The sequence below is a fragment of the Lipotes vexillifer genome, unplaced genomic scaffold, assembly GCF_000442215.2.
Source record: "Lipotes vexillifer unplaced genomic scaffold, Lipotes_vexillifer_v1.1 scaffold172, whole genome shotgun sequence".
In the NCBI taxonomy this organism is placed as follows: Eukaryota; Metazoa; Chordata; class Mammalia; order Artiodactyla; family Lipotidae; genus Lipotes; species Lipotes vexillifer.
This window is the reverse complement of record NW_006776799.1, coordinates 1,542,436-1,566,345: the sequence shown is the minus strand read 5'-3', so window position 1 is coordinate 1,566,345 and position 23,910 is coordinate 1,542,436. Positions and strand designations below refer to the sequence as shown.

The window sequence follows — 23,910 nt, the reverse complement described above, 5'->3', positions numbered from 1 at the left end:
TACTGATTCATCTTCATCTTTCCGTACTGATTTCATCAGCACAGACATACTAATTGCATCTCCCACTTTAAAAACAACACTCCCTTGACCCTACATTTCTAACCACCACATCACTTCTCTGAACTCCACTGTGGTGGCTTAAAATATGTTCACAGGGGCTTCCCTGGTGGCGCAGTGGTTAAGAGCCCACCTGCCGATGCAGGGGTCATGGGTTCGTGCCCCGGTCCGGGAAGATCCCACATGCTGTGGAGCGGCTGGGCCTGTGAGCCATGGCCGCTGAGCCTGCGCGTCTGGAGCCTGTGTCCCGCAACAAAAAAAAAAAAAAAAAAAAAAAAAAAAAATATATATATATATATATATATATATATATATCCACAAATTTGACATTCCTCGCAAAAGAGGAGCCTAATGCACTGCTCCTTAAGAGTAGGTTGGATTTAGTGGCTGACTTCTAATAAACAGAATAAGGGAGAAGTGACAACATGTGACTCGGTCATAAAAGGCAGAGGCTTCCTCCTTGCTCCCTCACTCAGGTCACTCACTCACTGGGGAAAGCCAGCTGCCTTACTGTGAGGACATTTCTCAGGCAGCCCTGTGGCAAGGTCCACGTGGCAAGGAACTAAATCCTGCCAACAGCCATGCAAGTGAGTCATGTTGGAAATGCCTTCAGATGACTGCAACCTCATGAGTGACCATGAGCCAGAAGCACTTCACTAAGATGCTTCCAATTTCTGACCTACAACAATGCTGAGATAATGTATTTTAAGCTACCTTGTTTGGGGATAGTTTAGTGCATCATAACACATAATTAATACACTCATGATAAGTAAATTATTCGACATACACACTGTCTCCTCTTACTCATTACCCATTCACTTCTCAACCAACTACAGTCTGGCTTCTGTTCTTGCCACACAGGAACTGCTCTCATCAAGATCATCAGAGATCTTTGTGCTGCCAAATCCAATTACATCTCTCTCCACTTTCATCTCACTTGACTTCTTAGCAGCATTTGGCATGCTCTCCTCTTCCTTCCTTCTTGAAACACGCTTCTGACTTGGCTTTTGCAATACTATTCTCCTCTTTCTTCCCTCATTATCCCTTTTTTGACTCCTTTGCTGTTTCCTTTACCTCATCCAAATAGAAATGTAATGGTTCTTGAGGGCCAAAATTGGGTGCTTTCCCCTTTCCTCTCTCCCTTTCATTCCAATGGGTTTACATACCGCCTGTATATAATTTGGATTACTCCAAAATGAAGTGTATCTTTCAAATATTTTTATATAAATACAGGCAGATACATATTCTTGTTTTTCCCCTTTACTTCACAAAAGGTAGCAGACTATACACCGTTCTGCACATTTCTTTTTTTCAAATGTTCTAAAATCCATATTCTCTTTTTTTTGAAATATCTTTATTGAGATATAACCACATTCTCTTTTGTGATTTGTTGCTCTCTCCCTCTATCACTCCTGGTCAAGATTCACTAATATGAATGATCTTTTTAAATTAAAAATTGTATGATAATAAACATGATGAAAATACATGGTTTAAAATGTTCAGACATCATGAGCCTTACAAAACAAAAGCAAAGTCTCCTTCCAAGATCACTGACCTCCCCAATCTCCATGACCCCAATCTCATGTATCGACTCTTCAGTTTGTGTCATAGACTGTTTCTATGCATATCATACACATGCAAAACATAGAATTCCTCTAATTTTTCCACCATAGGATGATATGTATGTACATTCTGCATCCCCCTGAATGGCACTTTGATTATCCATGGTGTTGGATTAACTAGATCTATGTACTGCACTTATTGTTTAGACATACATGCTTCCATTCAGTCCTATTAGCTCTTTGAGGAGCCCCACTGTATACGTAAGAAAAGTCCAGAGGGAATAGGTGATTTCTAAAGACTAAAGAGTCATTTCCACACAGAATTGGGACTTGACCTCAGGACTTTTGAATTCATTTGTCCTGCTCTTTCAATGACAGTGAGTCCCTTTTTATGACACTGATGTACTCAGTGGTCTCTGCACCAAGCCAATTTGGCCTCTTGACAGGGTTTGAGTGACCATTACACTCAAAGATTAGCCTTTAAAGATTAGATATGGATGAGGGGCTATGGGTCCCTTTCCCCACAATCTCACTGCCAGGCAGTATGTTTCGATAAACACAAAGCTCAAACTCAAATCTGTCATACACAAATGTTTATTACCAAGGAGGCATGAAAATCATCCTGTGATCCGTTGTTCTGTAAAGTCAGTGAAGTCCCAGCTCTGTCCTGTGTATTTCAACAAGCACGTGACAGAAAGTTTCAGTCTGAGACAAAGTTCTGAAGGGAGGATTCAGCTCACTTCAGATCAGAAAGCAGAATCTTCCTTGGTCAATAGTGTGGACACAGCATACAACAGTGTTCTAGAGCTGGTGCTATGGTCTGAACATTTTGTCCCACCCCAGATTCATATGTTGAAATCCTAACCTCCAAGGTGATGGTATTAGGAGGTGGGGACCTTCAGAGGTGATTAGCTTATGAGGGTGGAGCGCTCATGAGTGGCACTAGTGCCTTTTTAAAAATATATATTTATTTATTATTTTTGGCTGTGTTGGGTCTTCGTTTCTGTGCGAGGGCTTTCTCTAGTTGCGGCGAGCAGGGGCCACTCTTCATCGCGGTGTGCGGGCCTCTCACTATCGCGGCCTCTCCCGTTGCCGAGCACAGGCTTCAGACGCGCAGGCTTAGTAGCTGTGGTTCACGGGCCTAGTTGCTCTGCGGCATGTGGGATCTTCCCGGACCGAGGCATGAACCTGCGTCCCCTGCATCGGCAGGCGGACTCTCAACCACTGTGCCACCAGGGAAGCCCACTAGTGCCCTTTTAAGAGACCCTACAGAACTCCCTTGTTTCTTCCACTATTTAAGACACAGCAAAAAGACAACAGTCTAGGAAGCAGTTTCTCACTTGACACTGAATCTGCTGGCAGCTTGATCTTGGACTGCCCAGCCTCCAGAATGTGAGAAATAAATGTTTCTTGTTTCTAAACCACTCAGTTTATAGGTTTTTTGTTATAGCAGCCTGAATGGACTAAGACAGCCAAGAACCCACTTCACTGGTTTGAGTATGCTGGCTTCCTTGTTCTTGTTCTTACTCTAGGCAGAGCTGGAGCTGCTTAGATTGATACAATATGTCTTGCTAATCCACATATTTTGGACAAAACTAGCTTTACCTTGAATAATTATCTCTAATATCTCTTGAGCTAATGAGTGAACTCTCCAGGTGCAGATTTTGATGGTGACACGTGATATGGTGATCTCCAAAGTTTGGACTTCTTTAATGCTAACTAACCAAGCTAGGGGTTTGAATCACTGATTATGGTATTCAGATGGTAACTATCCACCTTTAAGGTTTAAAGTCAATACACACACACACACACACACACACACACACACACACACACACTCCTCTGCCTAACGTGAAGAAATTTAAAACAAATTATAGATGACACAGCACCTGCAATCAATTGCCCAAGAATATATCCTTTTTCTTACCCTCTTCTTAATGCTATGCTGGGAGGAAGCAAACACAGTGAAATAGGAACAAGTACTCTAGGGTCAGTAGATCTCAAACCAAATGGAATTTCTGACACTTCTTAGTTATGTAACCTTATTTATGTTATCACGTAACCTCTCTAAGCCTCACTTTCCTTATCTGTAAAATGAGGATAATAAGAAGTAATATGATAAAGCATGCAAAATGCTTAGTACATAGGAACAATTACTACTATTTCATCATCCTTTCTTTTTATTCTTCCAATATTTACTTCTCCCAAGTCCATATCTTGCATCCACCCATCTAATCAATTTTTAGAGACTAACTATTAAGTGCAAAGTCCTGTGGCTGGCACTGGAAGACCCAGTGATCAATGGGATGGGGGGTCTCTCCCTACAATTAACCTACACTCTCAGGTGGAGGAGGTTCAGATTTAAATGATGGTTAATGCTTATTGGCTTCTTACAATGTACCAAGCACAGTGGTGAGCACTTTGCACTCATCATAACATTTGATTTTAAGCCATGTATAAGGCAGACATTCTTTTACAAAATAGGAATCTGCAGGGCAGGAAAGCTGAGCACCTTATCCAAGCTGGATATAACCCAGGTAGCCTGAGCCTTAAACTCTGGACACACGCCTGCACCACGCCTCCTGGCCCCTCAGCTTTGGGAGCACTCCTCTCTTCTTCATATCTCTCCTCCTACGTCCTCATGGAAACAGCATTCGATTCCTCCTCTGCTTGAACTCTTTTAAAATTAATCTTAGAAATAATGATCTTATCAGTACAACCCCAGATGTTACAGTGTTCCTCTAGTAGCCCTTCTTCCACAGCACAGTTAAGGAAGGGCACAGGGTCTGGAGCCGGATTGCCTGACTCTGCCACTCTCCAGCTGTGTGACCTAGGGCAAGTTACACAGCTACCCTGTGCCTTGGTTTTCTCACCTATAAAATTGGGATGTTACCTACCTCAGAGAAGAACCGAGAATCAAAAGTAGGCAAAGTTCTAAGCACAATCCAAGGCACATAGTGGGTGCTGCATAAATGGAAGGCTTTATTATCCTACAGTAATTATGTATTCAGACTATATTCATGTATCCCACAGGTCAGAAACCTCATTTTCTTTCCTTAATATCTCCAGTTCTGTATTCTCTCAAACACATTTACTCAGTTAAACTCAACAGAACTAGTACTATTTCTTTCTGTTGGTAAATAAAAACAGATCATGCTTGAAGATGATACTTTGCTCTGCCCAAACTCAAGTCTTCCTCACCTTCCGCCCCTCTCCCTCCAACCTGGTCGTCATCATGAGCAGGGGAAGTGCATTCTTTGCTTGGCAGGATCTGAAGACCCAAAAGAAAGAAGGATCTAGGAGTCTTTTGAAAGTGTAACCTGCCAAACAAACTATGTTTCCCTTCCCCCCATTCTGCTCATCTTGTTACCTATTCTATTTATTTCTTTTCCTTCACTTCTCCCGACTTTTCTTTATCCCAAACGTTGGGGGACGGTTGCTGATATTAACAAATCCACCCAGTCAACAGACTGAACTGGGTACCCACCACGTTCAGCATTCAGAGGCAGGCCATGAAGCCAGGAGATAAGGTCCTGTGCTCCAAATCTTGGAGAAGAGTGATGTAAAGCTCTTCGCTTCGATTATCTTCCGTTTATCCCTGCTCCCTGTGCCGAGGGATCAATTCGCCGTCTCATATTACTCCTTGCCTTCCACAAACGCAAAGTTTCGAGCTCTGAACTCTAGCTCCCCGCGCTCCCCCGCCCCTCCAGTTTCCACTTCAGGCCACACGAGGAGATGAGGTAGAGCTCCGCAGCTTTGGGCAGCAAACCGCCTCCTCTATCGTCCCAGCAACCGGTGGGATCTTGCCAAAGCTGCCAAGAGAACACCAGACCTTCACTCAGGGCTACGGCTCCCGTCTCTGTACTTTGAGCCTTGAAGAATAAAAGAATCCCGCGAGTAAAGGTTTCCTTGAACCTCGAGCATAAAGGTAGCTTTGATTCACGCGGATAAAGGTGGCCTTGAACCAGGAGCGGCGCGGCGCGGCGCGGCGCGGCGGGGCGGGGCGGGACAACGTGACTTTAGCCCAGCGCCCGGGCAGCGCACCAGCCCGGGAGGAAACGACGAGCGGGGTGGGCACCAGCAGGGGCGGGGCAGGCGCCAGCCCGCAGCGCCTCCCCAGCGCCTGTGCTCGCGCATCGCGCCCCAAGACCATGGGGAAGCTGGTGGCGCTTACCCTGCTGGGCGCCGGCCTGGCCCTAATCGGGGAGAGGTTAATGACGCTTAGGTGAGTTGGCATCTTGATGGGAGCGTCCTCGGCTCCTATTCTCTTCTTCCAAGTTAGGTTAAGGGCTGCCCGGTGCCGCCTTCCTATAGCGGGTAAGAATGAGCAGTTTGGGACCCCATTCCTCAATCCCACCTAGCAAAGTGTCCCTTGAGAAGCGCACATAGAGTGAGCTGACTTCTTGCCTTTCCTAAGATGGTGGGGCAGAAATGCCGCCCCCCACCCGCCCCTTTCCCAGGTCGCCCTTAGCATTCAGCTCCTGAACAAACTATTTTGGAAGTGCTGAACTTGGGGTAGGAAGCCAGGCAGGCTACCAGCTGAATGGTTTTTGGCTGACTCTAGAGGTTGCCCAAGGCAAGTTCCACACTGAGGAGTACTGGGTTACCAACTCATCCCAGATTAAAAGAGCTAGGTGGACAGCAGGGAAATGAGCCAAAACCTGCAGGGGGAACCTGGCATTTTGTAGGTATCTGACCTTTTGAAGTGGAAGATCTGGTGATAGCCATCCCAGAAACATCTCAGGAAAAGTTAATACTGGGCTGGTAAGAAGAAACGTTAGGTGATGATGTGCATTTCTGAGTGGATCTATTAGCCTCTACTTGCCTTCAGTTGTCTTTGGGATGTTTTTATTTATTTCTCTAGGTAGAAACTGGGTGTCTCCTGAGAAGTTCACGTCTAGAATCTACTGAGGAGCCTAATGCCTTTTTTTCCCCTCTTAATTTACTTATTTATTTATTTATTTTTGGCTGCATTGGGTCTTCTCGCTGCTGCGCGGGCTTTCTCTAGTTGCGGAGAGTGGGGACTACTGTTTGCTGCTGTGGGCAGGCTTCTCCTTGCGGTGGCTTCTCTTGTTGCAGAGCAACAGGCTCTAGGCATGCCAGCTTCAGTAGTTATGGCACGCAGGCTCAGTAGTTGTGGCTCATGGGCTCTAGAGCACAGGCTCAGTAATTGTGGCACAGGGGCTTAGTTGCTCTGCGGCATGTGGGATCTTCCCTGACCAGGGCTCGAACCCATGTGCCCTGCATTGGCAAGCGGATTCTTAACCACTGCGAATTCCCGAGCCTAATGCCTTTTGATAATACTTTCTAGTTCAGCTTGAAAGAGTTTATTGTTACATTTGCTCCCAATGCACCCAAGTGAGAGAATCATAAAAAAAATAATAATAATTATAAAGCTGATCTAAGGAGTATTTTTTTTAAAGTGACAGTAGGATAAGTCTAAGTGTAGAGTCTTCGTGAATACGATTTAATAAAAATGTAAAATTATTCCTGGTATTTAGAAGAATGTTTCACTGTGGAAACAAAAACACTATTCAGAAATAGTTTGGCCAATTGTTTAAATTGTGGTCAGTTTAATGAATTTAAATACTTGCAAAGTAAATTAGCATAAAATTTTTAAAATAATAAAGTTAAAGCAAAAGTTACAGGGTTTAGCTATTAAAATACCCTGTTGAATTTGGGAAAGCAGTAGGGGGCACAGGGATCAAAAGGCAAAACTATAGGGGGTTAAGGGAACCAAAGTGCAGATTTATAATAGGCAATACTTTAGCACATTAAATAATATTATTTTGTGCATTTAAATTAATAATATTTATTTACTATTAAATAAGTAATATAGGCACATTACCCAGATAATGTCCACATTATATAAATAAATAAAAGAAGATGTTTACTTATTTGTGATATCATCCATAAATGATGAGAAAGAGAGTTAAGGAATATGAAGGTGATTAAAGACCATGTTTAGACATTGATTTTGGATGTTGTGCATTGACCTCCAGTGTTTTTATCTTCTGCAGAGAAAGAACTAATGCATATCGAGAAGTGGAGCCAGTAGAACCCCAGAACTGCCACCTTATTGAGGGAGTTGGTATGTATGTGACAGTACAATTTCTTGGTACCATCCACCTGACAGAGGCTGCCAGCTAATTTAATTTGCTGCTACTTCTTAAACCCTCCTATTGAGGCTGCAGCCTCATCAGCTTTTCCCAAGGTACCTCATCCCACATCTCCAAGAGGTCTCCTAAATGTCAAAATCTGTGGCTTTTTCTCAGTCCTCTTTCTTACTGACATCTCTCAATCATTTGAAAAATGTTATTGACTACTCTTTGGTTGGTCCCTCGCTGAACTGTGCTCCTGTCCCTTCTGTGAAATTTCACTTCCTTCTCTGTCTTCTTCTGTTGCCTATCTTACTTCATTTTTTTCTTCTCCCCTCTCCTTGATGATATTCCTAACTTCAAGTGTCACTTCCTTCAAAATTTATCTGCAAGTACTAAGAGGAATATGACTTAGCCCTTATTCTCAAGAACCTCACAACCGACTGAGTTTTTTTTTTTTTTTTTTTTAATTAATTGAAAATCCGTAGCTGGATCCCTAATCACTCAAACTGCAGGCCTTCTTTTCCCGTCTGAAATCTACTTTACCTTTCTGTCATTTCCTCCCTCATACCCCCACCTATAACCAGCTCTTCTTCTAGACTTCTCCTAAGCATGGTACCCGCATTGTCAAAGAGACTCAGTTCAACCATTTGTTGTCCCCTCATCCCTCACTGTTTCACATGAGATATGTTGGCCTCTCCTGGGCCGCCACACAGAGCTGATCTCATTTACTCCTTACTGCCTCAACTGCTTATTCTGGCTCCAAGTCTTTCACTCTCCCTGACAATACTACTAGAAAAACAAAATTCTAGCTAGATTCTGTTCACTGTTCTGGGAATGTGTTCTTTCATTTTCTCACCTTTGCTCATGAAATTACCCCCAATGATTTCTTCATCTCTGCTGGCTGAAATCAGCTGGAAACTCCTCTCGTACCTCTGAACTCTCACAGCACTCTGAAACTTTGATCCACTTGTAACACCTACTACATGCTTTATTTTAGAGCCAGCAGTGTTCTTTCTTTCTCTCACAATCAGACTGTAAACCTCCTAGGGTCAGGGACTGTGATTTATTTCAGTATGTGACAGGATGAAAGCACAGTTTATTGTGACATAAGAGATATATATATATATATATTATATATATATTATATAGCTCTCCAAGATATGTTACTAATATATATATCTATATATTTTTTCTGATATACATATATATCAGAAAAAATAAGAGCCCTTTTGATTTTAGTTTTCTGTCTTTTTTCCCTCTCAACTTCTAAAAAAAGAAGAGAAGGATCCTGGTCCTTGTGCTCACTAGTCTTAGATGAGGTCTGTGCTGCCAGCTAGAAAGCAGAATGAACTGATGACAAACTACTTTCTGAGTTTGGTTTTTAAAAACCTGAGCTCCTTCAAGGGATTCTGATGGAGATGGGAGAAGAATATGTGGGTTTTTTGAATAACAGGGACCTTTGCTCCATTCTGGGGGAAGATCAAGACCCAGGAAGGAATGGTTAGAAAGTATCTTTAGGGATGCTGGATCCTTTATACCGTGTGTCACAGCCAGAGCAAAGGTTATATGTGCACACACGCAGGACGTGGAAGTGGCAAAATTGTCTAAGTTAAAGGGACCACATGGGCTCGGCAGTGAGTAATTCAGTGGTGACTAGTGTAGAGTAAAGGCCAGATGGACTTTCCCAAATATTCAGCTTCGTTTTAAAATTCACCACCTATGGTATCTGCACAGCCCTGGCAGAGAGACTCAGGTTGAATTTCCCTCCAGTTTAGTGGAACATGGGCTCAGGGTCAGATTTAATTTGATTTAAAAAATAAGGAAATATAACATTTAATCATTTGTTCACCGTCTTGTGGAGTAATATTCATATTGACTACACATATATCTCTCAAAAGATAAGAGCCCTGCCAAGTAATTTAGAGGGGTAATTAGACTAGATCATTTCTAATATCTAGTCCAACTCTCAGATTGTATGATTCAAACAGACTTGAGAAGTTAAAACTAGAGCAGAAGAAAAAACTGTCTTGTCACTTCTCATGTCTGTTGGCATGTGTACATTTTATATTTGTAGAACTAAACAAGTGAGGATCATGGGTCATTTGTCAGTAGGACAATATTGCTATATATCTAAAAATAATAATACTGCCTTATCAAAGGCCTAGTGTCTATGAGCTTTCTGCTGGGTCCTTTGGAAATGTTTACATCATCCTCACAACCACCCTATAAGGTGGGTGCTGCCATCTGTCTTTGTAGATTAGGAAACTGACACCCAGAAGAATGAAGTTACTTGCTCAGTGGTCCAGAACTAGAGGGTGACAGGCCTAGATTATGAGCCAGGGCAGTTTTCTTCTATGCCTTTGTACTCTCTGTTGTGTAACACTGCCTTTCTTATCTACTGACAGCACATTTTTATTATGAAGCTTCAGGGAAGTATGATAGCAGCAGAAAACAGAAAATCTGAGGTGCAAAAAGGTGAAATATTAATAAATAGAGCTGACCAAGACAAGGCAGGCTAGATATTGAAATAAAGCTCACTAATAAGATAATACTCAAAGACCCAACTATTCCAGAGTGAAAAGCTTTATGAAACAATGGAAAACACTAAAGGATTGAAGGCAGGGTGTGGTAGGTAGGCAGTAACAGAGCTGGAGAAAAATTCTGATTTGTGTTTTCTTCAAGACCTAGAGTTTTGTGGTTAATTTTATTGGCAAACAAACTCTTCCTCTTTTTGTTTTCCTTCCCCAGTATTCTTTCTGGGAAGAAAGTTTGAAAGGTGAAATAATTCTAACCTCCAAAAACCATACCTCAAAGTTCTTTTTGTGTTAAGTTCATCCTTTTTCCAAGGCTTTGAGGCTAGAGGATTGTCTTAACTAGGACGTTGTTTGTTTGATCAAAGCTGCACTTGAAATATGAATAGCTTTATCAGCTTGCCCTTGGCAGGATTATCAAGTAGACAGACAGCCATTGTATGTGGTGTCTTCCTATCTTCCCCTCCAACCCTTTTCCCTCCTATAGCTTCCAGCTTCTCCAAGATATGTTTCTACTCCACGGTAGGTTCCATTTGTTTTCTTAGCTGGCTTTCAGAACCTTCTCTCCAAGATGTGAAATGAGGATAATATTACTTGATAGTAATTTGGTGTGACATTCTTTCAGGATGTCTGTAGAGAACTATTGGAGGCCAAAGAAATGAAGTTATGCCAACTAGTAGGGTTGACAGATTAAAAGGCAGTAGATATCTATTTGTAAGCCTTGTTTTAGACTTAGCAGTGGGGTTTTAAGGTTAGTTGTGCACAGGTTAACGAGTATGTGGAGGGGACTCAGGGGCGGGTTCCTGGGGACTCTTACTCCCACAGGTGTCACTGTTTCTGAGATGCACTGGGCCATCATGCAGGTGCAGTGTAGGTGGGGGAGGAGGGCAAAGGAAGGTCAGGAATAAAGTGCAGTCAGCTACTAATTCTTTTCCACATCTGAGTGCAAAGCACCAGCTTCCCTATTCTCTGGGTAGAGCAAGTAAAGACAAGCATAGTCCCTTTGGAAAATGCCCACTCCTATTGCAGGTGAATTACTGAAGTAGGTTAATGCTATCATGGGAGATTTGCGACATGGTGTATGGAAGATAAAAAGACCAAACCAGAGAGTATACAACTCAGGACATCTTCTACTCAGAAATTAACACACACTTGTCAATAATTTAACCTCAAGACAAGACAAAGTTCAAGAAACTAAAGCAGTTTATCTTTTTTAGTTAGCCCACCAGCTTTTACTGAAAGCTTTTACAGTGAAAAGGCAGGTATTATATTGGGTGCAAGCATACCGTACTGAATAAAACCTGGTCCTTGTTTCCAGGAAGCTTACTTTCTAGTAGGACATTAACGAATGCAGGAGGTTGCAGCCCAAGTGTGGAAAATGTCATGGTGGATGCAGTCACAGGTGACTGTATTAGTACATAAAATGGAAGCTGGAGCCAAGAGAGGTTGAAAAGGCTGAGAGGGTAGCATCCAACTCATCTTTAAGAGCCCGTGATACTTAGCCAAGTGGAAGTGAGGGTGGTGTGGGAAAGGTGTGGGTTGCCAAGAAGAATGAAGCAGCATATGCTCAGGCATGTAGGTGAATAAGTCTGGCGCATTTTAGGAACTGCCGACAGAAGTACTGCAGCACACCTGGAATGGAGAGTGAAGAGTGGGAGCCACAAGAATTGAGACCAGAGCCTCAATTCTGTGGAGAATTTGGGATTTATACTGCCAGCCCTAGGGGACCATTGGCGGGTTTTAAGCAGGGGCATAACAAGGTCAACTTTGCAATTTAAAAAGATGACTGTCAACAGTGCAGAGAATGGTTGTAGGGGAGCAAAGCTGACCCATTTGGAAGCTATTATAGAAATCCAGGAGGGAGTTCTAGAGCTTGAAAGACTTGTGATTAGTTAGATTTGGGGAGTAAGGAAAAGGAAAGCATCAAAGATAACTCCAAGGTTCCTACTTTGTGTACTTGGGGGATAGAAGTGTCATCCACAGAAACTGAAATATAGAAAATGGAGCAGATTCAAGAGGGAAATTTCCAGGTCAGTTTGAGACATGTTGAGTATGAGAAATGAAAAGGCCAGGTAGAAATGTCCAATATACAGGTGAATACAGAGGCCTGGAAATTGGGCTTGATTTAGAGATTGGAGAATCAAGAGCATGTGAGTGGAAGCTGAAGCCATGGGGCTAGAGTCAATGATGCAGGTAGGATGAGTACTCTGCCCCTAGAAATAGCCAAGGGCAGGTAGAGCCTGGGGAGTATCCACATCCAGGATGGAGGTGGGAAGGAGATCGGGCAAAAGGAAACCAAGAAGTGATTGTTTAGAGAAAAAAAAGTGAGAGAAAAAAGTTTGTTCAAAAACTAACCCACCCATATTCAACATGATTTTTAAAATTGCTTTATTCATTTTGCTGGATTCTCCCAAAGTCTATTTTACTCCATGTAGAAAAAGCACTAAATCTTTCAGGCCATCAAAATACCATATATAGGTAAATCTTGATTAACTGGATTGCTTAGAAAATGGAAAGCTCTGATTAATGTAATTATCAGATTACTGGTAGGGGATTAGTTTCAACCTTCAGCATAATCAATATGATTAAATCTCTGTCCTCCAGTTTTCAGTGCCTATTGTTTATTATTCTATTGATTCAAATTTGCATTTTCTTTGGCTTTGTTCTACTTTTCTTTCCCCTGTTCTCCTCTATCCTCTCTCAATTGCCTTTTGACACACTAATAACCCATTACCTTAGGTAACCATTTTCCCATGTATTCCATTTACTATAGCTGTGCAACAAACTACCCCAAAACTTAGTGACTTGAAAGGACAATAGGACTTCCCTGGTGGCACAGTGGTTAAGAATCTGCTTGCCAATGCAGGGGACATGGGTTCGATCCCTGGTCCGGGAAGATCCCACATGCTGCAGAGCAACTAACCTGTGCGCCACAACTACAGAGCCTGGTCTCTAGAGCCAGTGTGCCACTACTACTGAGCCTGCATGCTGCAAGTACTGAAGCCCTCGATTCAAACAAACAAACAAACAAACAGAACAAAAAAACAGAGATGAACAATACAATAACTGAAATGAAAACTACATTAGAAGGAATCAATAGCAGAATAACTGAGGTAGAAGAACGGAGAAGTGACCTGGAAGACAGAATGGTGGAAATCACTGCCGCGAAACAAAATAAAGAGAAAAGAATGAAAAGAAATGAAGACAGCCTAAGAGACCTCTGGAATAGCATTAAACGCACCAACATTCACATTATAGGGGTCCCAAAGGAGGAGACAGAAAGGACCCCAGAAAATATTTGAAGAGATTATAGTCCAAAACATCCCTAACATGGGAAAGGAAATAGCCACCCAAGTCCAGGAAGTGCAGAGAGTCCCAGGCAGGATAAACCCAAGGAGAAACACACTGAGACACATAGTAATCAAACTGACAAAAATTAAAGACAAAGAAAAGTTATTAAAAGCAACAAGGGAAAAATGATAAATAACATACAATGGAACTCCCATAACATTGACAGCTGATTTCTCAGCAGAAACTCTACAGACCAGAAGGGAGTGGCATGATATAAAGTGATGAAAGGGAAGAACCTGCAACCAAGATTACTCTACCTGGCAAGGAGCTCATTCAGATTTGATGGAGAAATCAAAAGCTTTACAGACAAGCAAAAGTTAAGAGAATTCAGCACCACCAAACCAGCTCTACAGCGATGCTAAAGGAACTTCTCTAGGTGGGAAACACAAGAGAGGAAAAGGACCTACAAAAACAAACCCAAAACAATTAAGAGAATGGTAATAGGAACATACATATCAATCATTACTTTAAACTTGAATGGATTAAATGCTCCAACCAAAAGGCACAGACTTGCTGAATGGGTAAAAAAACAAGACCCATATATATGCTGTCTACAAGAGACCCACTTCAGACCTAGGGACACATACAGACTGAAAGTGAGGGGATGGAAAAAGATATTCCATGCAAATGGAAATCAAAAGAAAGCTGGAGTAGCAATACTCATATCAGAAAAAATAGACTTTAAAATAAAGACTATTACAAGAGACAAAGAAGGACACTACATAATGATCAAGGGATCGATCCAAGAAGACAATATAACAATTGTAAATATTTATGCACCCAATGTAGGAGCACCACAATACATAAGGCAAATGCTAACAGCTATAAAAGAGGAAATCAACAGTAACACAATAATAGTGGGGGACTTTTAACATGTCAGTTACACTAATGGACAGATCATCCAGCCACAAAATTAAGGAAACACAGCTTTAAATGACACAATAGACCAGATAGATTTAATTGATATTTATAGGACATTCCATCTGAAAACAGCAGATTACACTTTCTTCTCAAGTGCACATGGAACATTCTCCAGGATAGATCACATCTTGGGTCACAAATCAAGAGTTGGTAAATTTAAGAAAATGTAAACCATATCAAGCATCTTTTCCGACCACAACGCTTAAAAGATTAGAAATCAATTACAGGGGAAATAAATGTAAAAAACACAAACACATGGAGGTTAAACACTACATTACTAAATAACCAAGAGGTCACTGAAGAAATCAAAGAAGAAATAAAAAAATACCTACAGACAAATGACAATGAAAACATGACAATCTAAACCCTATGGGATGCAGCAAAAGCAGTTCTAAGAGGGAAGTTTATAGCACTACAATCCTACCTCAAGAAACAAGAAAAATCTCAAATAAACAATCTAACCTTACACCTAAAGGAACTAGAGAAAGAAGAACAAGCAAAACCCAAAATAGTAGAAGGAAAGAAATCATAAAGATCAGAGCAGAAATAAATGAAATAGAAACAAACAAAACAATAGCAAAGATCAATAAAACTAAAAGCTGGTTCTTTGAGAAGATAAACAAAATTGATAAACCTTTAGCCAGACTCATCAAGAAAAAGAGGGAGAGGACTCAAATCCATAAAATTAGAAATGAAAAAGGAGAAGTTACAATGGACACCGCAGAATACACCGCAGAAATACAAAGCATCATAAGAGACTACTACAAGCAACACTATGCCAATAAAATGGACAACCTGGAAGAAATGGACAAATTCTTAAAAAGGTATAACCTTCCAAGACTGAACCAGGAAGAAATAGAAAATATGAACAGACCAGTCACAAGTAGTGAAATTGAAACTGTGATTAAAAATCTTCCAACAGGGCTTCCCTGGTGGCGCACTGGTTGAGAGTCCGCCTGCCGATGCAGGGGACACGGGTTCGTGCCCCAGTCCGGGAAGATCCCACATGCCATGGAGTATCTGGGCCCATTAGCCATGGCCGCTGAGCCTGCGCGTCCAGAGGCTGTGCTCCACAATGGGAGAGGCCACAACAGTGAGAGGCCCGCATACCGCAAAAAAAAAAATCTTCCAACCAACAAAACTCCAGGACCAGATGGCTTCACAGGTGAATTCTGTCAAACATTTAGAGAATAGCTAACACCCATCTTTCTCAAACTATTCCAGAAAATTGCAGAGGAAGAAACACTCCCAAACTCATTGTATGAGGCCACCATCACCCTGATACCAAAATCAGACAAAGATACTACAAAAAAGAAAATTACAGACCAATATCAGTGATGAATATAGATGCAAAAATCCTCAACAAAATACTAGCAAACAGAATCGAACAACACATTAAAATGCTCATACACCATGATTAAGTGGGATTTATCCCAGGGATGCAAGGATTCTTCAGTATACTCAAATCAACCAGTGTGACACACCGTATTGACAAATTAAAGAATAAAAACCATATGATCATCTCAATAGATGCAGAAAAAGCTTTTGAAAAAATTCATCACCCATTTATGATAAAAACAACTCTCCAGAAAGTGCGCATAGAGGGAACCTACCTTAACATAATCAAGGCCATATATGACATACCCACAGCAAACATCATTCTCAATGGTGAAAAACTGAAAGCATTTCCTCTGAGATCAGGAACAAGACAAGAATGTCCACTCTCACCACTATTACTCAACATAGTTTTGGAAGTCTTAGCCACAGCAAGCAGAGAAGAAAAAGAAATAAAAGGAATACAAATTGGAAAAGATGACACAAACAGATGGAGAGATATACCATGTTCTTGGATTAGAAGAATCAATATTATGAAAATGACTATACTACCCAAAGCAGTCTACAGATTCAATGCAATCCCTATCAAATTACCAATGGCATTTTTTACAGAACTAGAACAAAAAATCTTAAAATTTGTATGGACACACAAAAGACCCCTAATAGCCAAAGCAATCTTGAGGGAAAAAAATGGAGCTGGAGGAATCAGACTCCCTGACTTCAGACTATACTACAAAGCTAAAGTAATCAAGACAATACAGTACTGGCACAAAAATAGAAATATAGATCAATGGAACAGGATAGATGCCCAGAGATAACCCTCCACACCTATGGTCAACTAATCTATGACAAAGGAGGCAACATTATACAATGGAGAGAAGACAGTCTCTTCAATAAGCAGTGCTGGGAAAACTGGACAGCTACATGTAAAAGAATGAAGTTAGAACACTCCCTAACACCATACACAAAAATAAACTCAAAATGGATTAAAGACCTAAATATAAGACCAGATACTATAAAACTCTTAGAGGAAAACATAGGAAGAACACTCCTTGACATAAATCACAGCAAGATCTTTTTTGACCCACCTCCTAGAGTAATGGAAATAAAAACAAAAACAAACAAATGGGACCTAATGAAACATAAAAGCTTTTGCACAGCAAAGGAAACTATAAACAAGACGAAAAAACAACCCTCAGAATGGGAGAAACTATTTGCAAACGAATCAATGGACAAAGGATTACTCTCCAAAAATATATAAACAGCTCACACAGCTCAATATTAAAAAAACAAGCAACCCAATCTAAAAATGGGCAGAAGACCTAAATAGACATTTCTCCAAAGAAGACATACAGATGGCCAAGAGGCACATGAAAAGCTGCTCAACATCACTAATTATTAGAGAAATGCAAATCAAAACTACAATGAGGTATCACCTCACACTGGTTAGAATGGGCATCATCAGAAAATCTACAAACAACAAATGCTGCAGAGGGTATGGAGAAAAGGGAACCCTCTTGCACTATTGGTTAGAATGTAAATTGATACAGCCACTATGGAGAACAGTATGGAGGTTCCTTAAAAAACTAAAGATAGAATTACCTTATGACCCAGCAATCCCACTACTGAGTATATACCCAGAGAAAACCATAATTCAAAAAGACACATGCACCCCAACGTTCATTGCAGCACTGTTTACAGTAGCCAGGTCATGAAAGCAACCTAAATGCCCATTGACAGATGAATGGATAAAGAAGATATGGTACATACGTACAAAGGAATGTTACTCAGCCATAAAAAGGAATGAAATTGGGTCATTTGTAGAGACATGGATGGACCTAGAGACTGTCATACAAAGTGAAGTAAGTCAGAAAGAGAAAAACAAATATCGTATATTAATGTGTATATGTGGAATCTAGAAAAATGGTTCAGATGAACAGGTTTGCAAGGCAGAAATAGAGACACAGATGTAGAGAACAAACATTTGGACACCAAGGGGGTAAAGTGGGGTGGGGGGTGGTGGTGGTGGGATGAATTGGGAGATTGGGATTGACATATATACACTAATATGTATAAAATATATATCTAATAAGAACCTGCTGTATAAAAATAAATTAAATTAAATTAAAATTTAAAAAAATAGAAGAGCATGTGGCTTTGATACATCCTGTTTCTACCATATTTGTAAATTACAGTTTACCACACTCAATAACCATTGCCTTCATTTCACCCTCAATGATGCCTGCTTGGGTTCACATTATATGTGGGTCTATCTCTCTACTAGAAGCTACGCGAGCCCCTTTTTCATCCTGTTCTTAGTCATATCTTACTTATCACATGCCTCTTTCCATAGAAAAATGCTCATGACCAGCTCTCAGTGAGTAAAAGATCTGACTAAAATCTTTCAAATTCAATTATTTCCAATAGTTCATCCTAAGATCTATTGGTTTTATAACAGAAAACAGTTACTCAGTAATTTCCCAATATCATAGGAGAAGGGTAGATTTTTCAGGCCTCAACAAGTTGGAGAGGAGAAATACGTGGCAGAAAGGCCTTTAAGAGAGCTTCGCAGTGAGGACTTTCCAAATGTTATCACTTGGTCTGTAGATAAGTCTTCTGTGGGGAATAAAGCTGAATCTCTTAGGACATACCCTGAGAGTTTTTATTTAAAGAATAAATCTAGGATATGAATTTATTTTATAGTTTTTTGCTTTTTTTCTCCTGAAAATGGACTTCTAAAAAAAATAGAATTCAGTATTTCAAGAGTCTGGCTCAGGTTTTTAGTGGAGTGTATCATGCCTGTGGGAGTCCTGAAAGTTAATATAGTTTCCCAAGTAAATAGTTTAAAAAGTTAAGGTAGTTTCCAAAAGAAGTTCAAAGTCTTGTCTATGTGCGAGATTTACTTTTTAAGCCTTTGTACATGCATCTTTCTGATCCTCTGCTTCTTTTGCAGAAAATGGCTCTGAAGATATTGACATACTTCCTAGGGGGCTGGCTTTTATCTCCAGTGTGAGTATTTTCCATGCCCCTCAGATGCTCATGTCAATAGCTGCATGGACAGTACATTAATGTTGCCGACTACAGCTGCCAGATGGATCCCTACACATTCATCCTGCCCATGGGTAAACTAGTCAACTAAAAAAGCCAAAATGGTATTTCAGAAGGCTAATTAAGATACCACGGAAATGCCAGGCTTGCCTAACCCTTGGTGGGCAGCTCCCTGTGGGCAGTTATATACCCAGTAGTGTCTCAATAAATGTATATTGAATTCCATTCGATTCTTAGACGAGGCACCAGATTTGCTCAGCTGTTGTTCATCCTCATCATCACCCTATTTGCTGGGCCTCAGCTTCTGGAAATCATCTTCTCACTAATTAGTATTCCTCTCATCATGCCTTCCTATGTTTGGAGCTCAGTAAATGTTTGTGGATTGAATGTTAACCATGTTACTCAATTCAAAGCCCTGAGCATTTTCCATCTTGGGTACCTTGCCTTTCAAAGAGAAGCTCTTTCAAAGAAGAGTAGGGAAAAACCTGCATTTTATTCTCAATACCACCTTCACAGGTTTGGGATGATGAGGAAGCTATGTGAAGGACTGAATTTCAATAAATTAAAATGTATATGTTGTGAAGATGTTGAAAATTATCATGTACTTATTAAATCAGTTGCATTTGGAACGGGACCTAGGATTTTGAAAAAAGTAGACTGACTACATTTCCAATGTGAATTCTGATTGCTGGAATTGCATGCTCTAATATTCCATTTTGGCCAATAAAATACTACCAAATAACAAACTTTTAAAATCTATATCTTTTTGGCCAGAAACAGGGCACATAAAATATTCCTTAATGGCCCCAGTTTCTAAATTCTTAAGTATAGTCAGGGTCTCATTTGGATTTTAAATTGCTGCTGCTGGTGGTACATGTGAGGGTGGGAGGGTGGGTGGGAGGGATTTTATTTCTTTAGTTTTCCTCCAAAACCAAAAATGAAACAAAGCTGTCTAGAAAAGCTTTTTCTTTGTTGACTTAAATTACCTATTGTCAATTTAGATTTTCAATGTTATGCCAAATAGACCTTTAAAAATAACTACTTTACAGCTAGGAGATTTCTTTGCTATTAGGAAATAATATTTGTAGTTCCTACTGTATGTTTCTTTTCTATTTTCACTAGAACTAAGTGTACTAAATTCTTGCTATTCAGAAAGTAGAGATTTTCATCACAAATAATTCCATGAGAAATGTTAGCTCTTTTTGCAAAATAACAACTCATTCTTATAGGATAAGGATAATGTTCTTTGCTTATTTTTAATCTTTCTGTACTGCAGTAAATTCAAGTCCTTGTTCTTGGTTACCTCCTATTGCCCTTTCTTGCCATCCTAGAACATGTTTGGAAGATGCTGATTTAGAGAGTAATTCTGTGCGATAGATATCTTTAGTGTATTTAGAGGTGCCAAGCAGGCTGTTGATTCCTTACCTTGGGACTTGGTATGCTCTTTGCCTGCAAGATTACTCCCTTCTTCAATGTTATTGACTAACTCCTGGTTCTTTATGAGGGCTCATCGTGGTGGCACTTTAATTCCTCAGGAAAATCCCTAACACTCTCTTTCTGGGCAAGGTGGCTCTTTGATGGTCCTACAGGTTCCCTGTGGTTAGGGTCTTAGATGCCACACCATATCTGATACACTTGCTCGGTGCTGCCTCCCTGGATTTCAATCCTTTTGAGACCAGGACTTTGGAATGTACATTGCCACACTAGCACCTAACATACTACCTGGCATACACAGGTGCTTGACTACTTACTGAGTGTACGTACAGGTGCTTGGCTACTTACTGAATGTATGTACTGGTGAATGAGGGCAGTGGAGGAGTTCCATGCCTGTCCACATGTACCTGTAGTCTGTTGGTGGAAATAAGATGCCTGCACATCCAGGTGATTTTCACCATTTTCAGTAGTGAATGGTATCAAAAGAATTGCTTGCAATCACTTGCCACAGATTCTTACCCAACTGCCTTAAACAGAAAACCAGGCAAGTGTGAAGCCATTTCTTAGAAGAGTTTCATTCATCATGATGCTTAATGTAGGCCACGTTTGTTTGCCATGCCCTACCCTTATTCTCCAATCAAATCATTTCCATTTCCAGAGCACCGGCCCTTCTACTAGCTGTCAGTGCCTTCACATTCCCCCAAGCTCCCATGGTACTTGCTGTGGTGTTCCACCTTGAGCTGCCTTCCTGAGCAATATTCTCTACTGTCAAACCTTTCTTTATGGTGTGGCAGAAAGAGGCTGTACAACTAATGATCTGAGTGATTTAGGCAATTCACTTCTCTGGGCTTAATTTTCCTTAGGTGAAAAAGGCAAAGATTAGATGTCTCTGACTTTTTTCCCCCAGTGTTACTGGACTTAGTGGCAAATTGACTATGGAGGGAAGGGTAGACTTGGAGACTCAATTTTCTGGCCTGATGTTGGGGAGAGCAGTGATTCCCTTAACAGAGAAGAATAGATACAAATGAGATCCAGGATTCTGGGAGAGATGATTCTGGTTTTGACCATTTGATTTTGAGCTGCCCTTAGGAAGAAGTTGGGATGTAAGCTGGGGCTCCAAAGAGGGGTTCCAGGGAAATGTGCATATGTGAAAATCACTGGTATAGAAGAAATACCTGTAACCTAATAAATAAGAGCTACAAGGGAAGAGTGTAGAATGAGAAGGAGAGAGGGATGGTTGAGGACAGAGGAGGAAAGGGCAGGAAGAGAATTTAGACTAGCCTTATACAGTATAAGAGTTAGAACAGGGCAAAGGGACTTGGCAAAGAATTTGATAAGGAAGCAGTAAGCAAAGAGTGAGGCTTCCTTAGAAGACGGTCTCTTGACTGATGATGGCAGATTAGAGCTCTGGAAGCAGAAGTTTGTGGCTAGGGACATGCCGATCTCTCCTCTAGGTGTGGTGACTTAAGGAGAAGGAATGATAGAGGGAATAGACCTTCCACTGATGGGCTTCAGTGGCCAGTATTGTCTGGGGAAAGCTAGATTTCCCATAAGATTTAAGCATAGAAGAACTGTTCTAAGAAAAGCTTGAAGTTATAGGCGAGGCTGTTTGAAACTGAAGATTGACTACCCCAGGGGTTGGGGGTGGGGAAGGGAGGGGCAGTGGAAGGGCCAAGAATAGCATAATTGTAAGTAAGTAAGTGTGTGTGTGTGTGTGTGTGCGTGTGTGTGTGTGTGTGTGTGTGTGTATGAAAGGAAGGGGAGAGGGAGAGCAAGGGAGAAGGTTGAGTTAGGAAGAAGGAAGGAGGAGAGAGAGAGGGAAGGAAAGAATTTAAACTGATTATAAGTGGAAATGAGGGTACAAGAAAAGATACAATATTGTTGATGTTGATATATACATCAGAGTGCTGGGGGAAGGATACAGGGAGGAAGTGGGCTGAGTTTTCTAATTGGTATAGAATAAACCAACCCCAAGTTTTGACACCATGACCTGGGATGCAGCAAAGGCCCAATACATTCAGGATGCCTATTATTGGTTGATAAACACCTGGTTCTTCCAGGAGAAAGAGCCACTGATCAAGTTACCGGAATGAACTTTTTACAATATTTGGAGAAAAGGATTCACATCCAAATGCTTGGACATATCTGTAGGAACAAAATAGGTCAGAAATAGTAAACTGTATGAAACTGGTTCCCCTATATTGATTCTTGGCTGATTATTCTCTTTGTCATTACATAATATAATGGATGTAGGATGGGAGCAGTGCAATAAACCCATACATCCCTCTCTGCTTTGAGGAGCGTTCATTATATATAGAATAGGACTAGAAAGAACCTTCGCAATTAAATATTTTAATTTCCTCATTTTATAAATGAGAAACCTGTAGTACAGGCAGGTCAAGGGACTCAAACAAAGTAATACAGCTTAGTCTCTTGCATTATGCTTTTTGGTCTAATTCCTTCTCTATATATTAAAAATTGAACATAGGTTCTTCCCATATTCCCATTTGCAATGGCTTAGATGACATTGGTAATCCCTCAGATCAGATAATGGCAATACCTGACTGTGTGAAAAATCCCAGAAATCTAAAAGAAATTTAGAGCTTTGAACATTTCTGTTAGGCCTTGAGATTTTAGCCTCCATGTGAAAACGTTGCTTTGATACGTGTTTATGTGCATACTTATTCTCTATATTTTAAAGGGATTAAAATATCCAGGCATGCCAAACTTTGCACCAGATGAGCCAGGACAAATCTTCTTGATGGATTTAAATGAGCAAAACCCAAGGGTCCAGGCACTAAACATCAGTGATGGTTTTGACAAAGCATCATTTAATCCACATGGGATCAGTACTTTCATCGACAAAGGTAAAGCTTGAATGCTTAAGAATAAGGGGAAAATGAGGGAAATACAAACCACTCATCCTCAACTATTCAACATGTATGTGAAAGGAGGGAAGATGCTATTTTACCATGAAGATGTATATTTATAAGATAATAAATATGTATCAAAACATTTTTTAACATCATGTTAAAGAGGGGGAGACTAGACTGTCGTCACACCGTCTTTCTCCTACCCCCTTTTCTTCTCATCTGACCATCAAAACCAGTTGGGATATTGTTCTCAGAAATCTAACATATAAACTAAAGGCCCTTTGAAAATAATCTCGTGACATTTATAAAGCAACATAAAAGGAAACAATGGATGAATTAGGCATTGTTAAAATTAAAGACTTCAAAAGACACCATCAAGGAAGTGAAAAAAGAACCTAAAGCATAAGATAAAAAGATTTGCAAATCAGATATCTGATGAGGCTTATATCCAGAATATATAATTTTTACATCTCAACAACAAAAAGACAAATACCCAGTTAAAAAATGGACAAAGGATCTCAGTATATCTTTCCAAAGAGATACACAAATGGCCAATAAACACATGAAAAGATACTCAGTATCCTTTGTCATTAGGGAAATGCAAATCAAAACCATAATGAGATACCACTTCACACCCATAGGGTGGCTATAATTAAAAAAAGACAGATAGTAACAAACATTGGCAAGGATGTAGGGA

General features: G+C 40.6%; 1 protein-coding gene across 1 annotated transcript in view; it reads left to right on the top strand.

Moving 5' to 3' along the window:
- The first annotated feature begins 5,763 nt into the window (after positions 1–5,763).
- PON3 (paraoxonase 3) overlaps positions 5,764–23,910 on the top strand; it is a 30,851-nt gene continuing 12,704 nt past the window's right edge. Inside the window, exons 1-4 of the mRNA XM_007450655.1 lie at positions 5,764–5,844; positions 7,640–7,710; positions 18,812–18,867; positions 23,042–23,207. Coding sequence (XP_007450717.1) covers positions 5,771–5,844; positions 7,640–7,710; positions 18,812–18,867; positions 23,042–23,207 — 367 coding nt within the window. The 5' untranslated portion in view covers positions 5,764–5,770. The remainder of the gene's footprint in view (positions 5,845–7,639; positions 7,711–18,811; positions 18,868–23,041; positions 23,208–23,910) is intronic.